The sequence below is a fragment of the Anoplophora glabripennis genome, unplaced genomic scaffold (assembly GCF_000390285.2).
Source record: "Anoplophora glabripennis isolate ALB-LARVAE unplaced genomic scaffold, Agla_2.0 scaffold614, whole genome shotgun sequence".
Taxonomy (NCBI): Eukaryota; Metazoa; Arthropoda; class Insecta; order Coleoptera; family Cerambycidae; genus Anoplophora; species Anoplophora glabripennis.
In genome coordinates this window covers 65,919-67,442 of record NW_019416778.1, presented here as the reverse complement: position 1 = coordinate 67,442, position 1,524 = coordinate 65,919, and the positions used below count along the sequence as shown (strand labels likewise).

Sequence of the window (1,524 nt, the reverse complement as noted above, 5' to 3'; positions counted from 1 at the left end):
ATGGATATACTAGATGTTATGCAGCAACCTCTTATCGACAATTCCATCGTCGACTTGGAGTACCACAATTATCAACCTTTCGTGACCTCTAAATTGGACTACAATGATGAAGTAAGGATATCACTTCAGGAATTGGACATATATACTTTACCTTGTGAAAGTATGCTATACTTGGAAGGAAATTTGACTACAGATGATGGAAAAGCGGTTACCAAATTAAAACTTATAAATAACGCCTTCAGTTTCCTCTTCAGGGAAATTCGATATGAAATGAATGGAGTAATCATCGATTCCGTTCGAAACGTAGGACTAACGTCAACGTTAAAGGGGTATCTATCGTACAATGAAAGCGAAAGCATTAAACTTCAGAATGCTGGATGGTTTCCCAAGCAAAGCACACTCGAAGGTGACAAGTTTAATGTATGCATTCCTCTTAAAATGTTACTGGGCTTTTTCGAAGACTATAGAAAAATTATACTAAATATGAAGCAGGAACTGGTTCTAATTCGAAGCAGCAATGATCTAGATGCAGTAACGGCTATCGATGATACTGAAAAACCTAAAATTAATATTGAAAAAATCTATTGGAGAGTACCTCACGTTTCCGTAGGAATTCCCCAACAACTGGCTCTGACTAAGATTTTAGATAAAAATGTGGAGATATTGGTTCCATTTAGAAGTTGGGAACTTGTAGAGTACCCTTCCCTTTCACAAACTACAAGACACACTTGGCCCGTGAAAACCACCACCAAGTTGGAAACGCCTCGTCATGTTGTTGTTGCCTTTCAGACAGATAAGAAAAATAAGGTAACCTCAAATATGAGTAAATTTGAGGACTGTGGTCTTACAAATATAAGAATATTTTTAAATTCGGAAAGATATCCATACCACGACCTATTCCTTGACTTTAACAACAACAAATTCGCCACATTATACGAAATGTTTGCCCACTTCCGAAAATCGTTTTATGAATTTGAAAACGAGCCCATATTTACTCCAAAAGAATTTAAATCCATTGCTCCAATAACTCATATCGATTGCTCCCATCAAAAAGAAACCATCCAGTCAGGAGCCGTCATTTTACGGATAGAATGGGAAACTTCAAGTAACGTTCCAAGTGACACCACAGCGTACTGTTTAATTTTACACGATCGTCTGTTCCGATATAATCCCCTAACGAAGATTGTCAGACAGGTCTAAGCTATTTGAGGACATCATATCAAGTTAATTGTCGTAGATGATACTTGTTAGTCGAATTTACAAGTATTAAAATGCCACTAATTTTGGATATGCAAGGATTCAAAGTGGAACAAAATAGGTTTATTGTGAAAGAACTGGCGGCTTACGATGGTACCAAAACGGCACACTACATTTTTAAGGCACCATTTTCTGTGAAGCTTCTATCACCTGATTTACAAAAGCAAGTCACGTGGCTGACAAATAATTATCACTGCTTAAACTGGAACGAAGGATATACACCGTTTCACAAATTTTCAAATATTATGAAAGAGTTGATGGAAAAAA

At 36.7% G+C, this 1,524-nt stretch overlaps 1 protein-coding gene across 1 annotated transcript; it reads left to right on the top strand.

The window, feature by feature from the left end:
* Positions 1-1,200, top strand: LOC108911076. The gene has a single exon (XM_018715910.1). The coding sequence runs from the start codon at positions 1-3 to the stop codon at positions 1,198-1,200; it is 1,200 nt and encodes a 399-aa protein (XP_018571426.1).
* Positions 1,201-1,524: the final 324 nt, after the last annotated feature.

What these genes read in the sequence shown, in the direction of transcription:
- LOC108911076 (XM_018715910.1), top strand. Translation starts at nt 1, where the DNA reads ATGGATATACTAGATGTTATGCAGCAACCTCTTATCGACAATTCCATC.